Source organism: Vanellus vanellus (genome assembly GCF_965231255.1).
Source record: "Vanellus vanellus genome assembly, chromosome: 6".
In the NCBI taxonomy this organism is placed as follows: domain Eukaryota; kingdom Metazoa; phylum Chordata; class Aves; order Charadriiformes; family Charadriidae; genus Vanellus; species Vanellus vanellus.
The window spans coordinates 1,864,812-1,890,004 of record NC_138911.1 but is presented as its reverse complement, the minus strand read 5'-3'; the positions used below and the strand labels follow the sequence as shown (position 1 = coordinate 1,890,004).

The 25,193-nt window shown below is 68.2% G+C and overlaps 3 protein-coding genes and 1 long non-coding RNA gene across 5 annotated transcripts; 2 read left to right on the top strand and 2 right to left on the bottom strand.

Moving 5' to 3' along the window:
- Positions 1–1,227: 1,227 nt before the first annotated feature.
- LOC309673686 lies at positions 1,228–4,292 on the bottom strand. The gene is made up of 4 exons (XR_014269333.1): positions 4,053–4,292; positions 3,159–3,244; positions 2,052–2,179; positions 1,228–1,644 (listed from the first exon to the last, which is right to left on the bottom strand). It is a non-coding gene; the product is annotated as an uncharacterized lncRNA (long non-coding RNA).
- A 622-nt stretch (positions 4,293–4,914) lies between these two features.
- Positions 4,915–7,250, top strand: LOC309673681 (cell cycle checkpoint control protein RAD9A-like). Of its 2 annotated transcripts, XM_082485531.1 has the most exons (11): positions 4,915–4,989; positions 5,085–5,155; positions 5,299–5,433; positions 5,534–5,648; positions 5,732–5,831; positions 6,075–6,184; positions 6,277–6,383; positions 6,461–6,525; positions 6,602–6,703; positions 6,830–7,043; positions 7,121–7,250. In XM_082485531.1, the coding sequence occupies exons 1-11, from the start codon at positions 4,938–4,940 to the stop codon at positions 7,217–7,219; spliced, it is 1,170 nt and encodes a 389-aa protein (XP_082341657.1). In that variant the 5' UTR covers positions 4,915–4,937; the 3' UTR covers positions 7,220–7,250. The 2 variants fall into 2 exon arrangements, with proteins under 2 accessions (XP_082341657.1, XP_082341658.1); XM_082485532.1 differs by lacking the exon at positions 5,732–5,831 and having other exon boundaries at positions 5,299–5,648.
- A 91-nt stretch (positions 7,251–7,341) lies between these two features.
- LOC309673685 (serine/threonine-protein phosphatase PP1-alpha catalytic subunit) lies at positions 7,342–11,500 on the bottom strand. The gene is made up of 7 exons (XM_082485536.1): positions 11,392–11,500; positions 9,725–9,856; positions 9,307–9,537; positions 8,753–8,857; positions 8,376–8,599; positions 7,913–8,047; positions 7,342–7,687 (listed from the first exon to the last, which is right to left on the bottom strand). The coding sequence occupies exons 1-7, from the start codon at positions 11,444–11,446 to the stop codon at positions 7,577–7,579; spliced, it is 993 nt and encodes a 330-aa protein (XP_082341662.1). The 5' UTR covers positions 11,447–11,500; the 3' UTR covers positions 7,342–7,576.
- A 2,179-nt stretch (positions 11,501–13,679) lies between these two features.
- LOC309673410 (carnosine synthase 1-like) lies at positions 13,680–23,077 on the top strand. Its single transcript, XM_082485176.1, has 11 exons — positions 13,680–13,701; positions 14,940–14,994; positions 15,726–15,744; positions 16,936–17,167; positions 17,626–17,715; positions 18,099–18,586; positions 18,942–19,122; positions 19,948–20,033; positions 20,836–21,067; positions 21,161–21,432; positions 21,676–23,077. The coding sequence occupies exons 3-11, from the start codon at positions 15,742–15,744 to the stop codon at positions 22,900–22,902; spliced, it is 2,811 nt and encodes a 936-aa protein (XP_082341302.1). The 5' UTR covers positions 13,680–13,701; positions 14,940–14,994; positions 15,726–15,741; the 3' UTR covers positions 22,903–23,077.
- Positions 23,078–25,193: the final 2,116 nt, after the last annotated feature.

Genomic DNA, 25,193 nt, shown 5'->3' with positions numbered 1-25,193 from the left:
AGGGGGGGCTGGAGGGATGGGGAGGCGCAGAGCCGGGCAGGCACCGAGGGACGGGTGGCGGGACGGACAGACAGACAGACAGACAGAGGGAGGCTGTCCTCGCCTCTCCTCTGCCACGGCCAGCCCCCTCCCCTGCCGCTCGGCCGGCAAAGAGAGGGGGTCCCGGGGGGGGGGGGCGGGGGGGCGACCCTCCACACACACTCCCCTCGGTCCCTGCCCCGGCTCCCGGGAGCGCCGCGGTCGCTGCCCCGCCGGGACGGCCCCGGGGCGGCGGCAGGTGAGCGACCGGGAGCAGGGGGGGAGCGCGTCCGTCGGGGTCCCGCTGTCGGGTCCCGGCAGAGCCGGAGCCCCTCGGAGCGGTGGCGGCTCAGCCCCCCGCACCGGCTGCCGGAGCCGGGGGGGACAACGACACCCTCCCCCCCCCCCGGGGAAGGTGGGAGCTTCCCCCGGTGCTCCCGGTCCCGCGGGTTGCCCGAGCTCCTGCTGCCCGCACCCCCTGCCACGGTCACGGGGGGATGGGGAGGGAACCCCCCGGTCCCGCTTGATGACACCCCCCTCCTCCAGCCTCAGCAGGGCGCGAGAGCCAGCAGCCGCTGCCTTCCCAATTAACCTCTCTAATTAACCTCCCTCGTTAGGGCGAACCCCGACCCGGCGCCCGTGGGGACCTTGGCCGTGACCGTGGCATTTCTCGTAACCCACTCGGGGCGAGCGGGCTGGGTGGCTTGACCCCCCCAGGGGTGTAAAACCCTGCTGAGCCCGACCCCGGCAGCAGCAGGGGGGTGATCCGACAGCCAGACACCCCCACACCCCAATCCCATGCCTTCCCCTCGTGACCCACATCCACGAGTGGGTGCTGCCACGGAGGCAGGGGAAAGATGGGGGCTCTCTGGGCGGCGAGGGGAATGTCCTCGCCTGAGCTGGCTCCCCCGAAAAAAAAGCTTTGTTTAAAACAAAGGCGCTGGCCGGCCGGCGCTGCTCGGGAGCGCCGGGAAGGGCCGGGAGGTAACAGCCGGATTCGTTTCGGCTCAGCCCCCCCAGCCCTGGCCAGGTCTGAGCCCCTCCTAGCTTTCCCCGGGACACGGAGCAGCAGGGTGGCAGCTCGGGGCACACCGAGACCAGCCTTTCCCCAAATCCACAGGGACCCTCGGCGCCAAACCCACCAGCTCTGGGTTTAGGGACCCCCAATACAGATAAACCAGTCACCGACACACATCGCGACGGTGCCGAGGTGATTTATTGCTTGGGAGCCGCGGATTTGGTGGCGAATCCGCCAGGAAGCACCCAACAGATGTGGCTGTGGGAAGGTGCCTTGGCTCGGCTCCCCGGCAGCGTGCCGGAGGGGGTCCCCCACCTCCACCACTGCCCGCACGGCGTGGAGCCGGCCTCTCCGCTCCGTTCCCCCGGCTGCGGTGCAGGGTATCTGGTTTCCCCCCATTCCCGGAGCAAACAGCCCCTCGCCAGCAGCGTGGAGCAGTTGGGAAAAGCCGCTTTCGCGTCCCCCGGGGGGACTGCAGCGCGGCCGGAGCTGCAGGAGCGGCTGCCAGCCTGGGGGACCAAAAAGTTCTGCCCGCCGAAGGCAGCGCCGAGGTTGTTTTGGGGGAGTTTTCCAGCTCTGCGACTGCATGGTTCACGCTCAGCCAACACCTGAGAGAGAAGAGAGGAAGAGGAGGAGGAAGAGGAGGAGGAGGGAGGTAATATGGCCAGCAGACGTGGCACGAGTCCCCCAACCCAGCAGTGCTGTGGCAGCCCCCTCAAACAGCCAGCAGCCCAGCGGTGAGCGCAAGATCCCTTCCCAGCTCCCTCTCCTCTGCCGGAGACCCCAGTGCCAGCCGTCGGTGCTGAGATGGAGCCCCTGCCACCCCTGGGACAAAGGGGGGCACAAGCCACAGGCGGGTCAGATGTCTGGAGAGCCCCAACAAGGCATCCTCCTCCTCCTCCTCTGCAGGCCCTGCCACCCACCCAGCCCCATGACAGCCTTGCGTGGGTGAGGCTGTGTCCCCCCTGCCCTCAGGGACCACGTCACCGGCAGCGCTGTGGGCAGCTGACCTCACCTTCGTCCCAGCCCGGGCGGCGCGGGTCCCTCCGCTGGCGCCACTGCCGGCCCTGCCTCCCACTGCTGACCTTTGCGGCGGGCACATCCGTCCACAACATCCCGGGGCTGCACCAGAGCCCTGGGCCTCTGGCAGATGGAGGAGGGAGAGAAGAGGAGCTGCTCAGTGCCCTGAGCTCCGAGGCAGACCCAGAAAGCCCTGGCACCGGGGAGGGTTTTAGCTCCAAACTGCCTGCAGCTCCTCCGAGCCGTGGGCTGGGGAAACAGGGCACTGTCCCAGCTCCTCAGGGACATCTCTGGGGCACAGGCAGGGGATGTCTCGGGGCACCAAGCAGACATTTGGCCCAGCAGCGGCGGGCGCCTGTCCCCTCCTGCCGGGCAGGGAGCAGGAGCCCAGCTGTGGCCGTCTGTCTCCCCACGCCGCTGCCTGGGCGAGGGCACCGCGCCATGTGCTCGGTACACCAGGCCGGGAAGGAAACTGCCGCTCTCAGGGGAGCGGAGAGCCACCGGCAACGGGAGATAGCTCTGAGATCGCCAGGTGGGAGGGGGCACCCAGGGATGGCAGGGAAGGTGACAGGGATGAGGACCCCTGACGCTGGGGCTGTGCTTAGTGTCCCGTGAGGGCTGCCAGGCTCCTACCCACAGCCAGTCTCCAGTCTGGTCCCCAGTGCCTCATCAGCACTGGCTCAGGGCGGCCAGGGGAAGAGGGAGGGGTGCGCGTGGCTTTGGCCACCGCTGAGGTGTGTGTGTCACGACCGCAGCCAGCTGCGTCCTATCCACAGCCCCATAAAACGCTGAGCCCCGAGGCCAGAGCCCCTCCTGGGGATGCCGGCTCCAGAGGAGCCCGGCTGCTGTTCAAGAGCTGGAACGGACGCTCGCACACAATCCCGTCCTCCTCCTCCTCCTCCTGGGAGGAAGGGGCCAGTAGCCAGTGCTCATCCCAAGAGCGGAGGGAGGCAGATCCAGCTGACCCCATGGGGCCGGACCCCGGGCCCAGGCCAAGGCAGGGCTGGGAGCCCCCTGAGCTCCCTGCCTGCAGTCTGAGCCCAGCCGCACACACGTGGTTTGGCCTGCAGAGCAGCCCTGCAAAGGTCGAAAGTTTGCGTACCTGGAGGGGATGCGCTGCTGAGGGGCGTCAGGTCCAAAATCCCAGACACGGGGCATTCAGAGAGGCGCTGAGCACCAGCGGCGCACCTGAGATGGAAGAGAGGAGGAGGAGATGCTGTGGCTGCGTGCTGGAGGACAGCAGCCATGGGAAAGGGGCTCCGCACCCCCCCTCCCCGTCTCCCCCCTCAGGTGCCAGCCCTGCTCCACAGGCTGAGTGCTGGGGCCCCTCAGCTCGGGCTCCGCAGCCACAGAGCCCAGGAGGAGGGACTTGGGCAGCCGCTGATCCTGCCGCAGGCGGGAGCCGGCTGAAGGACCCTGCTTCGAGCGCGAGTCAAGTTCCTTGCAGCCAGATCCTCTGGCCTCCCTCGAGGCCTCAACCTGAGAGCCAGTCGCTCCGGGCTGGCTGCCTGTGTGAGGAAAGCAATTTGCTGAGCTCCCCCTCACCCAGCCTCCCCGGCGAGTCCCCTTAACCTCTTTACTGCTTCCATACCCCTGCCTGCCTCAGACATGGCACCGACCTTCCAGGTACGAGCTTCCCGCTTGCAACCATGCCACAGCGTGCAGGATGGAGAGACCATTAACCACCACCAACCCAGCCACAGCATCCCCGCTTGCCCATGTGCCCTCAGCTGCTGCCCAGGAGGGTCCGCCAAACACCAGGCTCCTTTGCGTGGGCGGCTACCCGGCTCCAGGGAGCTGCAGCCCTTCCCAGCCCCACAGATTCGGCCCTTGGGGTGGGCACCGGGGAGCACCGTGCCACTGGAGCGTGGGCAGGGGCTGGCGGCGGCGGCAGCTTGATGGAGGGGCTGAGCTGAAGGGAAGGAGAGGGTGAACGTGACAGAGCGCAGCCTTACCCTGGGAGAGAAGGGAGAGCCAGGCGTGAGGGGATACTCACCAGGCATCGATGGGACAGCTGCTGAAGGGAGAAGGGGGCAGCTGGAGCCCCAGCAGGAGCCTCTGAGGGGCAGGGGAGCAGGTGTGGGGAGGCAGGCCGGGTCCTGTGGAGAGCCATGGAGCAGGCCGGGGCTGCCAAAGCCATCGGAGACATCACAGCCCCCTCGGAGAGGCCCGGGGACCCCGGAGGATCCTTTCGGGAGAGGGCTGGGGCCTGGCACAGACCCTGGAGAGAGCCCAGCGAAGGGTCCGGGGGCAAACGAGATGCCACAGGGGTCCGGGGGAGGGCCTGGAGCCGAACCGGGTTACTGGGGCCCCAGCCCAGGGAGCCATCTTGAGGGGCGCACACCCGTCGCTCGCCCTCGAAGCCCCATTGGCTGATCGACACGTCACTCCAACCGCTTGCGCCCTGCCGCCCAATAGAAAGCTGCTGGGGGACGGGCTTGCCCGCGCGCGCGCCGCCGGCCGCCCGGAGCGGGCTGCCCCCGGTCACGTGAGGCGAGAACGCCACCGGGCCGTCACGCGGCCGCGCCGACCAATCGGCCGGCGGAGGGGGCGGGACGGAGGCAGGCTCCCGTCCAATGGGAAGGCGGCGAGCGAGGGCGGGCACGGAAGCGGGGAAGGTGGCGGCCCGCTGCGGAGCTGGAGCGGACGGAACCACTGTGGGGCTGGATCGAGGGGGGGGGGGGGGGGCGGGCGGGCGAGACCATTCCGGGGGGAGGGGGCGGAGGGGGGGGGCCGGCAACGCCGAGGCGCTCCGGGGCGGGGCGGGGAGTGAGGCCGCCGTGCGCAACCATCCGGTGGGGGCGTGGCCTCTGGTGAGGGGCGTGGCCTCAGTGCGGGGGCGGGGCCCGGGGCAGGAAGGCGCGAAGCCCCCACGTGTCCTATGCCGGTTCCCAGCGCCATGAAGTGTGTCGTCCTCGGTGGCAACGTCAAAGGTGAGCAGGGCCGGGGGGGGGGGGGGGAGGACGGGGGGAGGGGGAGGGCTGGGGGTGCCCTGCCTCACCCCCCCCTCTCCTCACCGCCCCCCCAGTCTTCGGCCGAGCTGTGCACTCCCTGTCCCGCATCGGGGACGAGCTGTACCTGGAGCCCACCCAGAGCGGGGTAGGGGGACACCAGGGGGGTGGGGGGTGGCTGGGAGCTGGGAGGCCGCCTGTGCCCGCCTACGTCCCCGCCGTGGGAGGCAGGCGGTGCCAGCATGTCCTGTGATGTGTGTTTCCTCCCCCTCCCCCCCCCCCCCCCGCCAGCTGTCCCTGCGCACCGTCAACTCCTCACGTTCGGCCTTTGCCTCCTTCCTCTTCGCGCCCCTCTTCTTCCAGCGGTATGAGGCGGGCGACCCCCAGCCTGACAGAGAGCTCTTCCGATGCAAAGTCCTCATGAAGGTGCAGCACTCTGCCCAGGCGCCTCCAAAGCTCCCCATTGCTCCTGGAGGGGGGGGGAGGCAGGGTGACCGTCAACATATCCATGTCCCCTTGCCCGTAGTCCTTCCTGGGTGTCTTCCGCTCGCTGCCCTCACTGGAGAAGACGGTGGAGAAATGCCTCATCCTGCTCAAACCCCGGGCCAGCCGCCTGGTCGTGCAGCTTCACTGCAAGTACGGTGAGTGCTGGTGGGGACACGGTTGTGGGGACACATGGTGGCACCACCGTCCTGTCCCGCTGAGCCGGTGCCTTCCCTGCCAGGAGTCACCAAGACGCACAACCTGGCCTTCCAGGAGTGCGAGCGGCTGCAGGCCGTCTTCGACACCCAACGCTGTGCCAGCACCCTCTGCGCCCCGGCACGGTGAGCAGGGCTGGCAGCAACACGGGGAGGGGATACTGTCAGGGGGACGGACAGCCAGTAGAGGCTGGGGTGACAAAGGGGTATGTGGGTGGCACTGGCGTGGGCAGAGGGGGTACAAACGGAACACTGGGGTGGCACTGGGATGGGCAGGGGGCTTCAGAAAGGGATGAGGGACCCCAGTTGGCCCTGCGGGGTTTGGGGTGCTCAGCCCCAGGTGTGTCCCCCCCCTCCATGTGCCCACAGGGTGCTGGCAGAGGCCGTGGTCCACTTCCCCCAGACGCTGGCTGAAGTGACACTGGGGGCTGGCCCCGGGGGCAAGATCAGCCTTCGAAACTATGTGGAGGAAGAGGCGGGTGAGCCCTGTGGGCTGGGGGTGCGCCTTCCCTGGCTGTGGGGTGCTGGCACAGCCCCCTGACCCACCTCCTTCCCCCCCTGCCCTGGCCAGAGCGGAGCAAGACAATGGCGACGGAGCTGTGTCTGGCCGAGGACGAGTTCCAGACGGTGGCCGTGGCCCCAGGCTCCCGCATCACCTTCTGCCTCAAGGAGTTTCGGGTGAGTCCCTGCCTGGGCCCCCCAGTCCCAGCCACGGGTCACTCCTCAGCCCCCCTCAACCTCCTCTTTGTCCCCAGGGCCTGCTGACCTTCGCCGAGGCCTCCAACCTGCCCCTCACCATCCACTACGACGCGCCCGGCAGGTAGGAGTGGGCATCCTGACCCCTCTGTGCTAGTCCTGTCTCCTGCCCCCCCTCCTCAGGCCCTCTGTGCCCCCAGGCCAGTGGTCTTCACCCTGGACGATGCCGTGCTCGAGGTCCACCTGGTGCTGGCCACCCTCTCGGACACAGAAAGCAACTCGCAGCCCCCCACAGCCAATGGGTAAGCGGAGTTTATGTCACCCTCAGGGAGGCTCCCAGTCCCAGCTCAGCCCTCCAGCTGCCATCAGTAGGGCCCAGAGTGAACGGTCTCCACTCTGCCCTTGCTTCCTTGCTCTTTCCCCAACAGTGTGTCCCACCTGCCTGCCCCATCAGACGACTTTGCCGATGACCTCGAGTCCTACATGATTGCCATGGAAACCAGTGCCTACGAGGAGGGCTCGGGGGTGCCCCCCAGCCCCACCTTCCCCCTGCGCACCCCACGTCCAGCCGAAAGCGACCCCGAGGACGAGGAGGAAGAGGAGGAAGAAGGAGCTGTGCCAGGGACGCCCCCTCACAAGAAGGTCTGGGATGGGCACGGGTGTGCCTGCGTGCAGGGGGAAGGGCACAGCCCCCTCCTGACCCCCACTTCTCCCCACAGTTTCGCTCCTTGTTTTTTGGCTCGGTGCTGACGCCGGGGGCACACAGCCTGGCCCCCACCCAGGAGGTGCTGGCAGAGGACAGTGATGGCGACTACTGAGAGCCCTGAGGGCGCAGAGCTGCTGGCACTCCACCCCTGTGTGACCCCCCGAAGCGTCCAGCCACCAGGACGGGCACCACCCTGACCCACCATCGGCCCCCAAACACAGGCAACCCCCCACAACCCATTACAAGTTTATTCCCAAAAAATCCTCCTGCCTCCCCCCTCCACTGCCATCTCAGGGCTGGGCTCTGGGCTCCCCCCTTGCCCCGGCGGTCCCTGCCCTGGGGCTGGATTTGGTTTGGTGGACCGTGGCAGGGGGGGCAGGATCTTACAAATAAAAAACGAGTCGAAAGAAAAGCGACCTGATGCTGAGGGCAGCGGGCCGGGCCCCAGCCGAGGGGGGTTGCTCGCGGCTCATTTCTTGGCTTTGGCAGAGTTGCGGGGAGGGGTGACGGGGCGTCCCGCGGGGTTCAGCCCGCTGAACTGCCCGTATTTGCCCTTGTTCTTGTCGGCCGGCTTCAAAATCTGGGGGGGAGGAAAGGGATGAGTAGGGGTCCTGCACGCCGTACCCCCTCCTGCCCCAGCTCCCCTCCCACCTTGAGGGCAGAGGCTCCCCCCAACTCCATGGCCACCAGGGCCCCCCTCCACTCTCCCTTCTGCCCCCCAGCCCTGCATGTACCAGCCCCCGCCTCCCTGCAGGAACTCCCGCAGCCCCCCCCCCCCTCCCAGCTTGCAGTGTTCCCAGCCCACCTGAAATGAACACATAAGCGTTTCGTCCACGCTCATCATGGCACCCGCGTTGTCGAACTCCCCACAGTAGTTCGGTGCCGAGAAGAGGGTGACGAGCTGGCGCTTGGCGAAGAACTCGTAGCCGTCCTCCACAACCTGCATGGGTGTCAGAGCCGGTGCTGAGCCAGGCACCCCTGGGGCAAATACCCACCTCCCCAGGGCAAATACCCCCTGGGGTCCTGCCCACACAGCCCCAACAAGCCCCCCAACACCCCAAGGTCAAACACTCCCCTCTCAGGGCAAATACCTCACTGGGAACCCCACCTGCACAGACCCAGGCAGCCCCAAAAGCAAATACTGCCCTTGAGGGGCAAATACTAGGGGTAGAAATGCCTGCCCCATACCCAATACCCACTGGGGACCCAAATACCCCCCGGCAAGGGGTGTACCCGCTTGCCCCCAGCAGTGGGGTGCCCGGCGGTACCTGGTGTGCCCGGCAGATGAGGTCCAGGTCGTGCTTGTGCAGGAACTTCGCCACCACCTCTGCCCCAAAAGTGAAGGAGACGCCGCGGTCGTTCTCGCCCCAGCCCTGCACGTCCTTGTCGGGGTCGGACCAGAGCAGGTCACAGAGCAGCCCCTGATCCGGCACATCCGTGGGGCGCATGATCCGCCGGATCTGCTCCATCGACTGCAGGTCGGGAGACAGCCCTGCAGGGAAGGGGGGGACCACGTCAGGCCCTGCCTCTTTGGCAACATCCCCCGTCCCCTCAGGGCACCCCCAAAGAATCGGCACAGAGCTTCCGTCCCCCCTCCAGCCCTTGGTGGCTTCTTCCCCAAAGCCACGGTTAAGGCCGTGCCCACCTCCGTGGCAGCAGAAGATCTTCTCATCCACGATAGCGGCGATGGGCAAACAGTTGAAGCAGTCGGTGAACGTCTTCCAGAGCTTGATGTTGTACCGCCGCTTGCCTGCAAGGCAGTGGATGTGGGTGCCTAGCGCTGCCCCTTTGGGGGTACAGGGGCATGTGGGGCTCCCCGTGAGCCCCAGCGTGGGCTTGTGCCCCCCAGGTGAAGCACACGCAGCTGCCCAGAGGCCCACCAGCCCTGGGAGAGCTCTGGCTGCACGGGGACAATGCCATGGGGTGGCACTGTGTCACGCAGGGGGTGTCCTCGAGGCACACTCTCATAGAGGTGGCTGGAAGGAGGGGTACAGGGCAGGCATGGGACACTCAATGTGGATGGTGCTGGGAGCACTGGGGTGGTACAGGTTGATGTGGGTGGCACAGGGGTGGCAGGGGGACACGGGGGTGGCAGGAGGACTCCCCCTGGTCACAGCAGCTGTAGATGGGGTCAGTGTAGGACAGCACAGGGAGAGCAGAGGGGTTGTGGGGGGACGCGGTCGCAGCCCAAGCACTCACACTCATCGTAGAAGCCATAGATGCGGTTGATGCTGGCGCACTCGTGGTTGCCGCGCAGCAGGAAGAAGTTCTCGGGATACTTGATCTTGTAGGCAAGCAGCAGGCAGATGGTCTCCAGTGACTGCTTGCCCCGGTCCACGTAGTCACCCAGGAACAGGTAGTTGCTCTCAGGTGGGAAGCCCCCGTACTCAAAGAGCCGTAGCAGGTCGTAGTACTGCCCGTGGATGTCACCTAGGAGGGGACACAGGGTGTGCGTGGGACCCCAGCTCCCCACACCACCCCACAGCGGGCCCTAGTGCTGCCCATCCATGTCCCTGGGGAAGCACATGGCTGCGCTGGGACCACCAACCGGCCCCTGAGGGCTCGCCCAGCCTGTGCCCAGGCTGCCCAGCCAGTGCAGCACCCGTTGAGCCCTCACCGCAGATCTTGAGGGGTGCCTCCAGCTCCAGCAGGATGGGCTGGCTGAGGAAGATCTCCCGGGACTTGAGGCACAGCCCTCGGATCTCGTTCTCCGTCAGCTGCACGTTCTTCCCCGGCCGCGACCCTTGGACTGGCCCCACCAGAGAGAGAGGTGTCAGGGACCCCACCAGTGCCACCCCACATGCTGGCACTGAGGGACAAGCATCGGGGCCATGGGACACCCTGAACCCACAGACTGGCAAGAGCCATGGGGCTCATGAGGGATTTGGGTGTTGTCGTCCCCCCCACATCCAGAGAGGGTCCTGGCCCGCCCCAGGATGGGTGGGCATGGGTCACCCCCAACACCAGGGCACCCTTCTCCTGCCAGAGCTGGGGGTTGTGGCAGGGCCCCCCAAAACTACAAAACCAGATCCTGCTCTCGCCCCGGTGCCTGCCAACCTGGCACCCCTGCACCCCCTTAACATTGCCCCCCCTGGCCTATCCCAAATCCAGCAGCCCCCTTGCCAACCCCCCACTCCCCTGAGCCCCCCAAACCCCCCAACACCCCCTCCCAAAATTCCCTGCTGCCTCCCAGCCCGACATCCAGGCCCCATCCCTTGCACAGGCCCCCAACAGCCAACCCAAGACGCCACCTCTACCTGCTCACTACACACATCCCCCAGAACCTCCCCCATTTTGTCCAGGCCCTCCCACCCCCAAATACTCAGCTCCAGGACACCCCCCCCCCAGGGTTACAGGCCATGCTCCTTGGGGACCCCACACCAAGACATTGCCCAGCCCCCCAAAATGTCCCTGAGTCCGGGCCGGGGACCCCCCTAGGGTTCAGGCACTGCCCTGGCTTGATGGTAGGGGAGACCCAGGGATGACCAGCCATTTGGGGGGGCGCAGACGCTGTTAGGGGGACTGGGGCCGTTGTAGGGGGAGTGAACGAGGCTGCTGTGAGAGCTGGAGACCATTAAGGGGGCCTGGGGACATTGGGGGAGGATACGGGGCCGTTGAGGGGGGAATGGGGCTGCTATGGGGGCTGGAGGCTGTTAAGGGGGCCTGGGGACGTTGGGGGAGGAACTGAGGCCCTTGGTGGGAGAACGGGGCTGTTGGGGGGGGGGCAATAGGGCTGTTGGGGGGGGGCTGGAGACATTGTGGGGGGAACTGAGGCCCTTAGAGAAAGGGAATGGGGCTGTTGGGGGGTAACAGGGTTGTTGGAGGGCGGAATAAGGCTGTTGAGGGGGGCTGGAAGGCTGCTAAGGGGGCCTGAAGACATTGGGGGGAGAACTGAGGCCTTTGGGGGGAAACTGGGGCCCTTGGCGGGGGGGTAACAGGGCTGTTGGGGGGCCCTGGAGGCTGTTAAGAGGGACTGGGGACATCTGGGGGGGGGAATTAGGCCCTTGGGGGGGGGAATGGGGTTGTTGGAGGGCCTGGAGGCTGCTAAGGGGGCCTAGAGACATTGGGGGGGGGGGGGGAACTGAGGCGCTTGGCGGGAGGAAATGGGGCTGTTGGGGGGGGGGGGGGCTGAAGGCCGCTGCGGGGTTCCGAAGCGGTTGGGGGGGGGAGGGGGGGGGGGCTGGAGGCCGTTAGGGGGTCCCGAGGCCGTTGCAGAGAGGAAGGAGGGGGGGGGGGGGATCCGGGGCTATTAGGGATCCCGGGGGGGGCGGCGGGACCGCTCACCCTCCAGGAGGCGGCTGATGATGGAGTCGAGGTTGAGCTTCTCGGTGTCCGCCATGGCCGCCGGACGCTGCCGCCCCGCCCCGCCCCTCCCCTCCCGCCGCGCGCCCAGCGGGAGCGGCCTAGCGGGGCCGGCGGGGCGGGGGGCGGCGCGGCGCGGCGCCCCCTGGCGGCCGGGAGGAATCATCGCGGCGGGGTGGGTGGTCCCGGGGACAGCCGGAGGAGGGACAGGAGGGGGACACGTTCCTGCTGGGTACCCCCAACCTCAGCCATCGGGGGGGAGGGGGTACAGGGACACTCTATCCCCGGCGTGGGGGTGCCGCAGGCACCACCGTCACAGCGACGTGGGGACACCCGTGGCACGGGGACAACACGGGGGACACGAGGGACAAGGGTCCCGGTCCCTGGGGCACAGGGACAGCATAGGGACAGGGTCGGGGGGGGGGGGGGCATCTCAGGCGTGACCGAGGCTGGTGGGGTCCTCAGGAGTGGGCTGTGATGGGTTTTGGGGACACGGGGGGACATGAGGGGACAAGGGAGACGCTGGGGACCCGTGTCACGGTGGTCGGAGCACTGGGACAGCATGGGGACAGGGTCGGGGGGGGCAGCCCAGGAGTGTCCGGGGCAGGTGGGGTCCCCATGACTGGGCTGTGATGGGGCATGGGGTCAGAGGGACGTGGGGTGACACGGCGGGGCACGGGGGACACGGGGGGAAACGAGGGACCCCCACTACCCGTGTGACAGTCCTTATGGCAGAGGGACGGCATGGGGACAGGGCTGGGGGGGGGGAGGGGGCAGCCCAAGAGGGAGCAGGGCAGGTGGTGTCCCCCGGGACTGGGCGGTGGTGGGGTGTGGGGTCAGGGGGACACGAGGGGACACGGGGGGGACACGGTGCCTGGCAGACACCAGACCCCCGGTGCCCCCCCCCAACCCCCCCCCGCCGCGGCGTGTGCCCACAACGGGACCGTGGGGCCACCGCTGAGAGCAGCACCGGGCTGTTGCTGGGAGGCTGTTGCCACCCCGGTGTCCCCGGGGACACCCCGAAGCCTGAGCTCCCGTGGGCACCCCGGGTACGGCTCCGGGGGGGGCTCCGGGGCCACCAGGAGGGCCACCAGGGCCTCGGCTGGTGGAGGGTGGCAGTGCCAGGCCTGGCAGGGAGGGAGGGGGTGCGGCTGGCCCCCAGCCTGTCCCCCTGCCTGCAGCAATCATTAATCAGTCCCCGAGGTGGGGACAGGTAAACAGGCAGCGGGGACAGCCCACGGGTGGCACTGGCACCGCCACTACCCACGCTGGGCTGTGCCGTGCCGTGCTGTGCTGTCCCACGCTGTCCCATGCCGTGCCACGCAGTGCCACATGTGCCGCGCCGTGCCGCACTGCGCTGTGCCATGCCGTGCAGTGCCACGCCGTGCTGCACGTGCCACACGCGCCGTGTGCTGTGCTGAGCCGTGTCACACCACATGTCCCGTGTGCCACGCCGTGCCGTGCCATGTCCTGTGTGCCATGCTGTGCCATCCCCTGTGTGCCATGCCATGCTGTGCCACTTCCCACGTGTCACGTCATGCCATTCCATTCCCTGTGCCATGCTGGGCCATTCCCTGTGTGCCATGCCATGCCATACCACGCCGCACCATGCCGTGCCATTCCCCGTGTGCCATGCCCGTGCCGTGCCGTTCCCCGTGTGCCATGCCGTGCTGTGCCATGCTATACCATGCCATGCCGTGCCATCCCCTGTGTGCCATGCCATGCCACGCCACACCGTGCCATGCCGTTCCCCGTGGGCTACGCCATGCCATGCCGTGCCATCCCCTGTGTGCCATGCCATGCCATGCCACACCGTGCCATGCCGTGCCATGCGGTGCAGTCGGGAATAGCTCCCCGGGGTCGGACACACACACACACACCCCCACACCCCCCCCCACACGCACACCCGCCTGGCCCCAACCCTGACATTTCTGCTCCGCGGTGTCAGTTTTACCGCCGGCCCCGGGTGACCCCGCCGGGCTGTCCCTGTCCCCTGTCCCCTATCCCCATTCCCTGTCCCCATCCCCTGTCCGCTGTCCCCTGCCCCCCGCGGTGGCACCCCGCTGCCCCCTTGCCCCGGCACCCCGCTTCTCCCCCGACGTGTCTCCGCACCCTGTGCCCTCCCCCCACCTCCCCCGCCGTCCCGGTCCCCCCGGTCCCCCCCGGCCCCGCCCCGACCCTCCCCGGGGCCGCCCCGCCCGGGCAGGAGGCGCCGCCGCCACCGCCGGGACCGGAGCGGGCACAGCGCGACAGCACCGGACGGACCCACCGCCACCGCCACCGCCACCGCCGGTGGGTACTGCCGCGGGTGGGAGTGGGGGGGTCCGGGGCGGGGGGGGGACGGGGGTGTGGGTGCTTTTGGGGGGGGGGGGGGGATTGGGGGTGCGTGTGCAAGCACCGGGGGGTGCGGGAGCAGCGGGATGCGGGGCGGGGGGGGGTTGTGCACGCGTGTGTGCGTGTGCACGGCTGTGTGTGCGTGTTTCTGCACGGGTGGGCACGTCTGCGTGCACGTGTGTGTGTGTCTGCGTGTGTGTGTGTGTGTCTGTGCGTGTGTGTGCACATGTGTGCATGTGCATGTTGGGGGGTGTGTGTGTGTGTGCACGCGTGTGTGTGTGCACGCGTGTGTGTCTGTGCAGGCACGTGTGTGTCTTTGCATACGTGTGTGCATCTGTGCACGCGTGTACATGTGTGCACATGCATGTCTGTGTGTGTGCACTCGTGTGTGTGTGTGCATGTGTGTCTGTGTGCATGTGTGTGTCCGGGTGCGTGTGTTTGTCTGTGCATGCACGTGTGAGCATATGTGCGCGTGTGTGCATGTGTGTGTCTGGGTGCATGTGTGTGTGGGCACGTCTGCGTGTGTACACGTATGCGTGCACGCGTGTGTGCGTGCACTTTTGCATCTGTGTGCATGCGTGTGTGTGTGTGTCCACGCGTGCACGCGCGCGTGTGTGTGTGTGCACACAGAGCAGCGTGGCACTGCAGGTGTGCAGGGCTGGGGGGGGGGGGGGGGACGACACACTGCCAGTGGCTGTGCTGGTGGCTCTGTGCCTGCCGGTGACAGTGACGGTGACAGTGACGCCGTGGGCAGCTGGAGCTAAGCCGGGGGACGTGCGGCCTGGCAGCTCCGCCATGCTGGGGACAGGGGGACGCGGGGGGGCCCATGCCCAGCCTGGCCAGCTTGGGGACGGGGACAGAGGGACGGGGGGGACACCCCGGCACACTGAGCCACTGTCCCATGTCCCGCTGCGGCAGCATGTCCCCATGGCCTCCCTACTGTCCCTAGCTGTCGCTGGGGACGGGGACGAGGCCGGGGACAGGGGTGCAAGACCGGCTCAGGGCGAGGGTGCCAGCGCCTGGCGCGAGGTGCCCGTGCCCCCCTCCCTGCCACGGAGGGGACAATGGGGCTCTGTGCCGCCCGCCGTGCCCGCCACCTAATCCGGGGCACGGGGACGGGGGACGGGCACCCCGGGGTGGCACGGAGGGGGGGTGGGGGTTTAAAGGCCAGAGCTGACCGGTGTCCCCTGTGCCAGGCGTCCCCGAGCCCTCGTCCCCTGCGTGCTCTCAGGCCACGGCTCCCACCCCAAGGTACCCGGGGCAGGTGCGGGGGGGACACAGCTGTCCCAGCCTGGGGACAGAGGGGGCACAGGGTGGTCCCTGGGCTGAGGGGGAGGGGGATGACACACACCTGCAGGGACCCCTGTGGCTGTCCCATGTCTGGGTTTTAGGGGGACCTTGTGCTGGTGGGCGCTCACTGGTGGGAGAGGACTGAGCCACGTGTCCCCTAACCCTGTCACCAGGTCCTGGCCACCCCATGGGAACACCCTCCCCATCACCCCAGGGCTGGGGTAGCCTCGGTGGGTGGCTGCAAGGTGGCACCGCTGGGCTCCGTGCCTCAGTTTCCCTCCATGCCCGGGTCTGCCAGGCTGCGATCGGGGGGACACCCCACAGCCGGGGTGGGGGACGGGGGGGACCGGGGTGGCCCCGGACACCTGCGTCCGCGCCCCCAGGGCACCTTGGCACCCCGGAGCAGGGGTTGCCCCCGGTTGTGCTGAGCTGGCGTGGGATTACGCTAATTAATCCCTGATGGGGCTCAGCCGGAGCTGCCGGGGTCACCGGGGCTGGCACCGAGGGGACAACGTGGGGTCACCGGGGCTGGCACTGAGGGGTGCCCCGGGAAGGGTGCCTGGCCCCGGCGGGTGCTGCAGAAGGGGTGTCCCCAAGGTGGGGGGGTTGTTGGGGCGGGGGTTCTGCGGCGCTGGGTGGGGGTGGTGGGTCCCCAGGGAGCCCCGCTGACTCTGCCCGTCCCTCTCTTGCAGCCCCTCGGTCACCAGGATGGTGAGTGGCCCCCGGGTGGCAGGGAGGGGGGGTCCGGGCGGAGGTGCCCCATCCCGGTGGGGCACAGGCCCTGGTGAACCCCGGCAGTGCCGGGCACCCGCGCTGTGCCCACCCACCGCGTGACCCCACGGGGACAAGGGGACGCTTTGTCTCACGCTGGCGGCTGGCAGTGCCCCGTGTCCCCGAGGCGGCGGCTCTGTGCCCGGCACCCGCAGCCCCCCGGCACCCCGACACCCCCACCCACGCGTGGGCGGCAGCGCCCTGTACCCCTCTGCCCCGTGCCAGCACCCCACTCCCACGCCCACACAGTGCCTGCCCCAATGCCAACCCCATACCAGTCCCTTAACCCCACGCTAGCCCTGTGCCAGCCCCACGCCAACCATTAGCCACATGCCAGCCCCATGCCAGCCTCATACCGGTCTCTTAGCCCCCTACCAGTCTCTTAGCCCCATGCCAACCCCATAACAGTCCCTTAGCCCCATGCCAGCCCCGTATGAGACCCTTAGCCCCATGCCAGTCCCATGCCAGCCCCATACCAGTCCCTTAGCCCCATGCCATCCCTGTGCCGGTCACATGCCAACCCTTTAGCCCCATGCCAGCTGTGCCAGCCCCATACAAGCCCCTTGCCAGCCCCTTAGCCCCATGCCAGCCCCTAAGCCCCATGCAAGTTCCATAACAGCCCCTTAGCCCCATGCCATCCCCATGCCAGTCACTTGCCAACCTGTTAGCCCCATGCCAGTCCCATGCCAGCTCCATACCAGTCCCTTAGCCCCATACCAGCCCCTTAGCCCCATACCAGCCCCATGCCAGCTCCATACCAGCCCCTAAGCTCCATACCAGCCCCGTGCCAGCCCTTTAGCCCCATACCAGTCCAGTCCCTTAGCCCCATACCAGCCCCGTGCCAGCCCTTTAGCCCCATACCAGTCCCTTAGCCCCATACCAGCCCCTAAGCTCCATACCAGCCCCGTGCCAGCCCTTTAGCCCCATACCAGTCCAGTCCCTTAGCCCCATACCAGCCCCGTGCCAGCCCTTTAGCCTCATACCAGTCCCTTAGCCCCATACCAGCCCCATGCCAACTCCATACCAGCCCCGTGCCAGCCCTTTAGCCCCATGCCAGTCCCCTTAGCCCCATGCCAGTCCCCTTAGCCCCATGCCAGCCCTGTGCCAGCCCCGTTTCTGCCCCCCCCGCAGCTCTCGGTGGACCAGACGAGCACGGAGCAGCCCCCCAGCCCGAAGGAGCAGGAGTGGGCAGGGCCGGAGGCGCTGTGCCCGGGCTGGCTGGAGGACGAGGCCCCTGATGGCGAGGTGCCCGAGGACAGCGGGGACCCCGACTGTGCCACCCACGCCTACGAGCTGCTCCAGAGCGCCCTGCGCCAGGAGGGGCTGCCCCACACGCTGGACCGATCCGCAGAGCCCCGCATGGGTAGGGGGGCACTGGGGGGCACGGGGGAGGCTGGGGTGGGGGGCACAGGGCTCAGGGGTTGGGAGCTGGGACGGCGATGGGGGCACAGTGCCAGGCAGGGGATGCGGGGGTGGCAGGGACGAGGATAGCCATGAGGGCACGGTGCCAGGCAGGGGACACGGGGGTGGCAGGGACGAGGATAGCGATGAGGGCACGGTGCCAGGCAGGGGACACGGGGGTGGCAGGGACTGGGATGGCAATGGGGGCGTGGTGCCACGCTGGCGACAGGGGGGTGGCAGGGACAAGGGTGGCAATGGGGACATGATGCAAGGCAGGGGACATGGAGGTGGCATAGATGGTGACGGGGGCATGGTGACAGGCTGGGGACGGGGGAGGGGGGTGGCTGGGGGTTCACAGCCATGGACAGGGTGGCAAAGGGGTCCCTGTCCCGGGGCTGCTAATCCTTGCCTTGCTGGCAGGATTTGGCCCACTGGACATGACTGTCTGCATCCTGGGCTCCCCCACCGCCTTCCTGCCCGTCCTGCTGGAGGGTGGCACCCGCTGCCCAGGTGGGTACAGCCCCCTCGTCCCCACCCCGTACGAGACACCCGTGAACCCACAGCGGGTGCTCCCCATGGAGCTGCTCCAACCCCGGGCCAAAGCATTCCCCACACTCCTCTGTGCCTGCATGACCGGGACTGGGAGGGAAACTGAGGCAGGGGTTGAAGGTGGCACCAACCCCGCTGTGCCCCATATCTGCAGCCCCATTAATGCCAGTACACACCAGTGCTGGCAGCAAACGCCACCCCAGGGTGCTGGGGCAGCCACAGCATCACTCCCTCCATGTTCCCTCCCTGGGTGGGTATCCCCTTTGCTCCCCCCCTCTCTGGGGGGGGTGTCTCAGGGTAGGGGACCGGGGACAACCGCTGCCCGTGCCCCTGCCCACCCACAGGTGCCATGGTGCTGTGCTTGTCACCTGCCTGGGCCAGCCGGGTCCCCTCGGAGACGTCCCCAGGTGCCTGGTCCCTGCTGCTCTCCCGGGGGATCTCCTTCGAAGCTGGGGGCCACAGCACCCTGGAGACCTTCGCGCCCCCCCGCCGGGCCAACTACGTGACGGGCACCTTCACGGCGGGGGGACCTGAGGGTGGCTGGGTGGGCGAGCTGGCCCGTGACCTCGACTGCCCCACGGGGGGCTCGGTCCCGCTCGCCCGCCGGCTGGAGGACCCGCTGGTCACCCGTTGGGTGCTGGCGGCCCGTGCCGGTCTACCTGTGCCCCCCACCCTGGCCTTCGTCCTGGGGCAGGGGGGGGACCTGCCCACGGAGCCGGTGGCCGCTGGGGTGAGGGTGGTGCGGCTGGAGGACCCCCAGGGCCAGGAGAACCTGGTGCAGGAGGAGGTGGACGCCTTCCTGGGGGGCACCGCCATGGAGCCCTACAGCCAGGTGGGCACGGGGACACGGCGGGACATGGGGGGCATCCATGGGGCACGGCGGGGAGGGTGGGCAGGGACATGTGGGATGCGGCTGGGGTGTCGGAGTCAGCGTCATGGGCATGGTGGGGCGTGTGGGGACATCTGTGGGACACAGCGAGGCATGTAGGGGCACCTATGGGGCACGGTGGGGGGCACATTGGGGCATCTGTGGGTCACACGCCAGTGGGGTGTCACCAGTGACATGGGGTGATAACTGTACCCGGGTGGTGGGGTGGCTGTTGAGGTGGTGGTGGGTGCAGGTGGTGGGGTGGCACGGTGGCATGTGTGGGTGGCCATGGTGTGGGGTGACACGGGGGTGCGTGCAGGTGGTGGTGCGGCCGGCGGGGTGGCGGTGGCGCGGGACGGGCGCCCGCAGCACCCACGGGAAGGAGGAGGGGGCCGCGGTGGTGCAGGCGGTGGGTGCCCGGCTCCGCGGGCTGCGGGAGGAGGACAGCGTCCTGCTGGAGGCCCTGGTGCCCACCGCCCACCTGCCCGTGCCCCCCCCACGTAAGGCCCCCGCCTTCGGGTGCCCACCACCCTGGGATGGGAGGGAAGGGCCCCCCGAGTCTCCCCTGGGTCCCTGCGGCTGTGGTGGCCACATGTCCGTTCCCTAGGATTGGTGGGTGGGCAGCCATCGGGGCAACCAAACTCCTGGGCTCCTGGGGCAGGGCATGAAGGTGGCCACCCTGGACCCCCACAGTCCCCTGGGATGGGGGGGAAGGTGGGCACCCTGGACCCTCATGGTCCCCTCGGGTGGGGGGAGAAGGTCACCTTGGACCTCCACAGTCCTGTGGGGCGGGGGGGGAGGTGGACACCCTGGACCCTCATGGTCCCCTCGGGTGGGGGGAGAAGGTCACCTTGGACCTCCACAGTCCCGTGGGGCGGGGGGGGGAGGTGGACACCCTGGACCCTCATGGTCCCCTGGGTTGGGGGAGAAGGTCACGCTGGACACCCACAGTCCCCTGGGGTGTGGGGGGGGGGAAGTGGCCACCCTGAACCCCCCCAGTCACCTGGAGCAGGGGGGAAGGTGACCACCCTGGTCCCCTGTGGTCTCCTGGGGTAGGGGTGGGGGGAAGGTGACCGCTCTGGTCCCCCGTGGTCCGCTGGGACAGGGCAGGGTGGTGGGGTGACCACCTTCAAACTCCCTACAGTCCCGTGGGGCTGGGGGTGACAGTGGCTGTGCTGCACCCCGCAGTCCCCCCTGGGTTGGGGTTGGCCGGGGCCACCGCGGTGCCACACGGGGTCCCAGAAGCCTGTTGGGGTGGGGGGATGTTGGGCAGGGTCCCCTGTCCCCGGGCAGCGGCCGTGCCTGCCCTGTCCCTCGCCCCCCAGGCAGCCCAGCCCCGCGGCTGCCCGTGGCCCTGCGCATCTGCACCCTCGTCTGCAGGTCCTGGGGGGACCGGCCCCACCTCTGCCAGGTATGGCCCCATCCACCCCAGGCTCCTCCCCTTCGGGTGGGTGGGGTGCGGTGGGTGTGGCCATGGGCATCCCCACCTATGGGTGGGGCATGTGCCATGAGGGTCCCACCAGGCTATGGGGTGGTGGCATGTGTCCCCATGTCTTGGTGGCCCTGCGTCTCTTCAGGCTATGGTGGTCATCCATGCCTACGTGCCCTGGAGCCCTGTGTGTCCCCAGGCCATGGTGGCCATCCAAGTCCCCATGCCTTGGTGGTCCTAGGCTACGGTGGTAGCCCGTGTCCCCTTACCTTGGTGGCCCTGGGCTATGGTGGTAGCCCATGTCCCCGTGCCCTGGTAGCCCTGTGTGTCTCCAGGTTGTGGTGGCCATCCATATCCCCATGCCCTGGTGGCCCTAGGCTACGGTGGTAGCCCGTGTCCCCATGCCTTGGTGGCCCTGCATGTCTTCAGGCTACGGTGGCTTTCAATGTCCACGTGCCCTGGTGGCCCTGCACGTCCCCAGGTTGCGGTGGCCACCCACATCCCCATGCCCTGGTGGCCCTAGGCTACGGTGGTAGCCTGTGTTCCCATGCCATGGCGGCCCTGCGCGTCCCCAGGCCCTGGTGGCTGTCCACGTCCTCATGCCCTGGGTTAGCGTATGTCCCCACACCCTGGTGGCAGCCCAAGTCCCCAGGCAATGGAGCGGCAGCCCATGTCCCCAGGCTACGGTGGCCATCCATGTCCCCATGCCCTGGTGATAGCCCATGTCCCCAGGCAATGGGGTGGCAGCTGGTGTCCCCATGGCCGTATCGGCATGTCCCCGCAGGTGGCGTGCGCTGTGGGGCGCGCGGAGGCGCCGGTGAGGCACGGGGCAGCGCTGCCCCAGGGCCTGGACTCCAGCCTGCAGCAGTGGGGGGTGGTGGCCCCCGGCCAGCGGCAGGCACTGGCCACGCGTCTGCGGGGGGCCGCCGAGGCTGCCATGGCCGCCGTCCTGGCCAGCGAAGCCGAGCTGAGCCCCCAGCAGCGCGGTGGCGCCCGCGCCCACACCGACCTCCTAGGTGAGTATGGCGGGGCCACCACCGGTCCCTAGGGGCCACCCCATGGTGGTGGCACTGTCCCCACGGCGCTGAGTGCTATGTCCTTGTCCCCAGGCGTGGACTTCTTGCTGGCGTGCGTGGATGATGCCCTGGAGCTGGTGGCCCTTTCCACCAACAGCCAGCGGTGCCTGGAGACCTGCCTGCTGCTGGAGGCCATGGGGTGCGCCGTGGGGGAGCCCCCCGGTGACGTGCCCCGGCTGCTGGCCGAGGCCCTGCTGCACCGGGCGCAGTGTCACCTGGTCGAGGGCAAGGACATCCTGCTCATTGGGGCTGGTGGCGTCAGCAAGAGCTTCGTCTGGGAGGCGGCCCGTGACTACGGCCTGAGGGTGAGGAGGTTGGGGCGCTGGCTGGCAGGCACGGCCATCAGTAGGTTTCAGAGTGAACGCCGGGTGCCACCCTGTTGCACCGTAGCGGTGCCCACTCCTCGGGCACAGATTGAGGCCCTCCACCCAGCTCGCTGTCCCAGTTGGTGGGGAGGGTGGCACAGCCGTGGTCCTGAGGGTGGGCACCCCATGTCCTGTCGTTGTCCCCCTCCTCCCGCTGGCGGTGACACCTCTCTGGGGATGCAGATCCACCTGGTGGAGTCGGACCCGGAGCACTTCGCGGCGGGGCTGGTGCAGACCTTCCTGCCCTACGACAGCCGGGAGCACCGGCGGGATGAGGAGCATGCGGAGCGGGTGACGGAGCTGGTACGCTCCCGGGGGCTGCGGCCCCACGCCTGCCTCTCCTACTGGGATGACTGCGTCGTACTGGCGGCACTGGTGTGCCAACGCCTGGGGCTACGCGGCTGCTCACCTGCCGCCGTCCGCGTGGCCAAGCAGAAGAGCCGGACCCACCAGCACCTGCAGCGGTGCCGCCGGGGCCGCCCGCCGCCCGCCGCCTTCGCCGTGCCCTGCCGCCGGCTGCAGAGCCACGGGGACGTGGAACGGGCGGCCGGTGCCGTTCCCTTCCCCGCCGTGGCCAAACTGGAGTTTGGGGCGGGCGGCGTGGGCGTACGGTTGGTGGAGAGCACCGGGCAGTGCCACGCGCACGCCGCCCGGCTTTGGCGCGACCTGCGTGACGACGCCGACCACCCGGGCATCGGGTTGGGTTGGGGCAACGCCATGTTGCTGATGGAGTACGTGCCGGGCACCGAGCACGACGTGGATTTGGTGGTCTTCCAAGGGCGGCTGTTGGGTGCGTGGGTGTCCGACAACGGCCCCACGCGCCTGCCCGCCTTCTTGGAGACGGCGGCCTGCTTGCCCTCCTGCTTGCCCGCCGACCGGCAAGCGCAGCTGGTGCGGGCGGCCCTGCAGTGCTGCCTGGCCTGCGGGCTACGGGACGGCGTCTTCAACGTGGAGCTGAAGTTGGCCCCCGGTGGCCCCCGCCTGCTGGAGATCAACCCCCGCATGGGGGGCTTCTACCTCCGCGACTGGATCCGGGAGGTCTACGGCCCCGATTTACTACTGGCGGCCGTGTTGGTGGCCTTGGGGCTACCGCCGGTGCTGCCCGCTCGCCCCGTGCCCCGCGGCCACTTGGCCGGCGTGATGTGTTTGGGTTCGGAGCACGGGGCGGCCCTGGGGGGCGGCGGGGGGTTGGCGGCGCTGCTGGGGCTGCAAAAACGGGGCCTCGTCCGCCTCAACCGCCTCTTCGAGGAGACGGCGGGGGCCGGCGAGTACGAGGAGCCCTGCCTGAGCGTGGCTTGCGCCGGGGCCACGCGGGCCGAGGCCTGCCTGCGCCTGCTGGGGCTCTGCCAGGCGCTGGGCATCGACTCGCCCCGCTACCCCGTCGAGCATTTCTTATCCCATTTTAAATAGCCGGTTGGGAGCGGGGGGGGGAGTGGTACGGGTTTACTTACAACCGACCCGTTGTCCCGCCATCCCCCTCCCGCTGCCCCGCCACCCCGCGTCCCCGGTATGCCACCGGCCACCCGGTCCCATGGCATCTCCTTGCTCCCCTGGGTCCCAGTCCCCTGGCACCCCATCCCCTGGCACCCCCCTAATCCACTGGCACCACATCCCCTTTTCCTGGCACCCCATCCCCTGGCATGTCCCCCTGCCACCATGCCACCCCATCCCCTGGCACCCCCCTAATCCCCTGGCACCACATCCCCTTTTCCTGGCACCCCATCCCCTGGCATGTCCCCCTGCCACCATGCCACCCCATCCCCTAGCATCCCCCCTAATCCCCTGGCACCACATCCCTTTTTCCCCTGGCACTCCATCTCCTGGCATTCCCCCCCCCCCCCCCCCCATCTTGGCACCCCCCCCATCCCCTGGCATCCCCCTCCATCCTGGCACCCCCATCCCTTAGCAATCCCCTCCTGCCACCCCATCCCCTGGCATTTCCCCTAATCCCCTGGCACCACATCCCCTTTTCCTGTCACCCCATCCCCTGGCACCCCCCCTAATCCTCTGGCACCCCATCCCCTGGCATCCCCCACTGGCACTCCATTCCCTGGCATCCCCCCAGTCCCTTGGCATCCCCTCCTGCCACCCCATCCCCTATCACCCCCCCTAATCCCCTGGCACCTCATCCCCTGGCACCCCCCCTAATTCCCTGGCATCCCCCTAATGCCCTGGCACCACATCCCTTTTTCCCCTGGCAACCCATCCCCTGGCATTGCCCCCCCATCCCATCCTGGCACCCCCCGTACTCCCCTGTTGTGTCCTGTCCCCCCCCCCCGCCATCCCTACAACCCATCCCCTAACATCCCTCCCTGCCCCAGCACCCCATTACCTGGCATCCCCCCCCCCTCCATCCTGCCACCCCATCCCTTGGCGCCCCCCCCCCCCCCCCGTACTCCCCCCCCGGGCTCCCCATGCCCCCTGCCCTGCCACCCCATCTCCTGGCACCCCCAAGCCCTGTCCCCAGTGTCCCCTGTCCCCACAGCTGGTGGGGGTGTCCAGTGCCCCTGCCATGCCAGGAGACGCGCAGGGGGCAGACAGGGTCCCCTGTTAACGAACCTTTGCTAATGGGGGGGTGAGAGGAGCCCCCCCAGAGGCACCCAGGCCACAGCAGTGGGTGCAACCTGGGATGCGCTGGCACCCGCCGGCATGGGGAGACCCTACAATAACAAACCTTGCGTGGGGAGACCCCACAGGAACAGACCGAGGTGGGGAGACCCTACAATAACACACCTTGAAGGGAAGACCCCACAAAAACCAACCGAGGTGGGGAGACCCTACAATAACAGACCAGCATAGGGAGACCCCACAAGAACAGACTGAGGTGGGGAGACCCTACAATAACACACCTTGAAGGGGAGTACCCACAAAAACCAACCGAGGTGGGGAGACCCTACAATAATAGACCAGCATGGGGAGACCCCACAGGAACAGACCGAGGTGGGGAGACCCTACAATAACACACCTTGAAGGGGAGACCCCCACAAAACCAAACCGGAGACCCTGCAATAAGAGAGCTGTGCAGGAAAACCCTACAATAACAGACCTGCGCAGGGAGACCCTACAATAACAAAGGACCAGCCAGGAATTCCCGGGGGTAGCGGAGCAGCTCTACCCTTCGGGAAGAGACCTGTATGGGGACCCCCCCATGACAAAGGGCTGTCACTGGAGAGACCCTATAATAACAACCCAGCCCCAGGGACCCTATATAACGCCTGGCACTGGGTACCAGTGGTCCCGCCCCGGAGCAGGGTGTCCCATCGTGGTGTGGGGACACCCCCAGGTTAGCACCCTGGGGACCCCGCAGTGACCCACGACCCGCGCTGTCCCTGGGACCCGGCGGCAGAACGGGGACCCTCTGTGACACTCAACTTGTGTGTCCCCGAGAGCAGAGGGCAGCGCTGCCACCCCAACTGCCCCGAGAGCAAGACAGCACCCAGCCCTATAGTGAGAGGCAGCCCCTATAGTGCCCCAGACCCTACAATAACACTACTGACCCTATAGAAACACACAGCTCCTATAGTGCCCCAGACCCTACAATAACACTACTGACCCTATAGCAACACACAGCTCCTATAGTGCCCCAGACCCTACAATAACACTAGCGACCCTATAGCAAAATACAGCTCCTGTAGAGCCCCAGATCCTACAGTAACACACAGCCCCTATAGGGCCCCAACCCTACAATAATAATAGCGACC

What these genes read in the sequence shown, in the direction of transcription:
- LOC309673681 (XM_082485531.1), top strand. Translation starts at nt 4,938, where the DNA reads ATGCCGGTTCCCAGCGCCATGAAGTGTGTCGTCCTCGGTGGCAACGTC. An exon ending in CTATGTGGAGGAAGAGGCGG is followed by an intron (nt 6,185 to 6,276) that starts GTGAGCCCTGTG and finishes TGCCCTGGCCAG; the next exon opens with AGCGGAGCAAGACAATGGCG. An exon ending in CAGCCCCCCACAGCCAATGG is followed by an intron (nt 6,704 to 6,829) that starts GTAAGCGGAGTT and finishes TTTCCCCAACAG; the next exon opens with TGTGTCCCACCTGCCTGCCC.
- LOC309673685 (XM_082485536.1), bottom strand. Translation starts at nt 11,446, where the DNA reads ATGGCGGACACCGAGAAGCTCAACCTCGACTCCATCATCAGCCGCCTC. An exon ending in CATCAGCCGCCTCCTGGAGG is followed by an intron (nt 9,857 to 11,391) that starts GTGAGCGGTCCC and finishes TGGTGGGGCCAG; the next exon opens with TCCAAGGGTCGCGGCCGGGG. An exon ending in CTATGGCTTCTACGATGAGT is followed by an intron (nt 8,858 to 9,306) that starts GTGAGTGCTTGG and finishes ACTGCCTTGCAG; the next exon opens with GCAAGCGGCGGTACAACATC.
- LOC309673410 (XM_082485176.1), top strand. An exon ending in CCTGCCCGTGCCCCCCCCAC is followed by an intron (nt 19,123 to 19,947) that starts GTAAGGCCCCCG and finishes CTCGCCCCCCAG; the next exon opens with GCAGCCCAGCCCCGCGGCTG. An exon ending in CCCGTGACTACGGCCTGAGG is followed by an intron (nt 21,433 to 21,675) that starts GTGAGGAGGTTG and finishes CTGGGGATGCAG; the next exon opens with ATCCACCTGGTGGAGTCGGA.